The following is a 1,703-nucleotide window of genomic DNA, read 5'->3' as shown; positions in this document are numbered from 1 at the left end:
CTTATTGTAGCATGTAGCTACGATCACTAAAACGATGATCATTTGTAGCAGCTAATATATCTTTCATAGGTAAGGACGATGGGTATGGATAAACTGGTGGAATTTGCAGGCTATATTTTGGCGGTGTGCCTGCCATTAATGATGGGCTTGCGCTTTGATTGTAAGCTAAACTGGAAGGTTTAACTACGGCAGACGAGCCAACAGAAATTAATCTGTCAACTGGTAACTCGTTATTTGATTTAGTTAAGTTGGGAGTTGCCATAACAGATGAATTAATCATGGGATGAGAGTAGTGAGAATAAACCGCTGGTGATTGGATTGACGGAACTGATGAAGGTGCCAGCAGAGCAGCTGCTGCAACACGATGATGATGTGCCGGATTAGGTGGATAGCCTGGGTATGGAGATGATGTAAGGTGTTGGTTAGGATGATGAGATGTTGGCGTATGTGTAGGATAAACTGCCGGACTACAAATACGTGATGAATAAGCGGAATGTAAACCAGGCCAATACGGAGATCGGGATAGAGTAGAAAGACCAGCAGCACCGTATTGCAAATAGTCAGCCATTGCAGATACTGGTGAATGAGCGAATGTTCTCATACGGCGACTAGATGATCGGCGTCGTAGTTTACCTGATGTACCACCGATATACATATCTTCACTTGAAGGATCTAACATCCAGTAGTTTCCTTTGCCAGGGTCATCGTAACTTCGTGGTACCTTAATGAAACATTTATTTAAGCTAAGGTTATGCCGAATGGAATTTTGCCAACCTTGCTTATTCTCACGATAGAAAGGAAAATTTTTCATGATGAATTCGTATATACCATTAAGGGTTAAACGTTTCTCGCTTGAATTGCGAATTGCCATCATAATTAAGGCATTATAGGAATAAGGCGGTTTCTCACCAAATTCGTTGCGGATAATTCCTTTAGTATTTTTGTTATTACTATTACTGTCGTTGTTTTGACTTGTACTACTAGCCGCATCATCTATTAATTTATCATCGGGATCGACATTGCTATCGTTTTCGGCGCTAACTTTGGTTTTATTGCCAACTTGTCGCTGGTGATTTTCCATCATTCTAATTCGGCTATCATGATTTGATATCTTATCACAAAGCGGATGCTCATCTTCAATAGTTTCATCATCATCTTCTTCAATTTCAATATTAAATCTTTTCTTTTTTACAAGTTGTGTCACCGGATCTGTTTGCTGTTGTTGCTGACGTCGTTGATCATTATGACGATTAGATAAAGTATTGATTGATGGGTTAGGATTATTTTCAACTACAATAACCATACTGGAAAATTTTTTTCACTCTTGCGTCTAGTGAAAAGCTACATAGATCAAGATATAAAGATAGAGAACGGTCCTTATTAATAAAAGTCGAAGATTGCGAAAGTGCAGTAAATACTGTAGTAAATAAGCTATCAGATATCATACATCTGTCACAATACACATGTCTATATTCAATGGGTCCAAGCCGATTAGCTTGTTCATAAAATATCCTATCGATACAGCAAAAGGTGAACACGAACAAGACAAAAGAAGATACGGTAAAAGAAATTTAAAAATAATAAAATGTGATAGTAATCCTATATAGTAAACAATGTACCATAACTTTAAATTGATTGAAAGTGAAAATTTTGCTATAGTATTTTTCTATACATGTGAAAGAGTTTGAATAACAAAATTTAAA

The 1,703-nt window shown here is 37.0% G+C and overlaps 1 protein-coding gene across 1 annotated transcript; it reads right to left on the bottom strand.

Annotated features, from left to right (window-relative positions):
- Nucleotides 1-607: 607 nt before the first annotated feature.
- Nucleotides 608-1,081, bottom strand: TRIADDRAFT_29433 (uncharacterized protein; the record flags this gene model as incomplete). Its single annotated transcript, XM_002115212.1, has 1 exon — nt 608-1,081. A coding segment is annotated over one exon (474 nt), but the record flags the coding sequence as incomplete, so codon positions are not given.
- Nucleotides 1,082-1,703: the final 622 nt, after the last annotated feature.

Source organism: Trichoplax adhaerens, genomic scaffold, assembly GCF_000150275.1.
Source record: "Trichoplax adhaerens TRIADscaffold_10 genomic scaffold, whole genome shotgun sequence".
Classification (NCBI taxonomy): Eukaryota; Metazoa; Placozoa; class Uniplacotomia; order Trichoplacea; family Trichoplacidae; genus Trichoplax; species Trichoplax adhaerens.
Note: the sequence above shows the minus strand (reverse complement) of the source record. Positions and strands in the feature narration are given on the sequence as shown.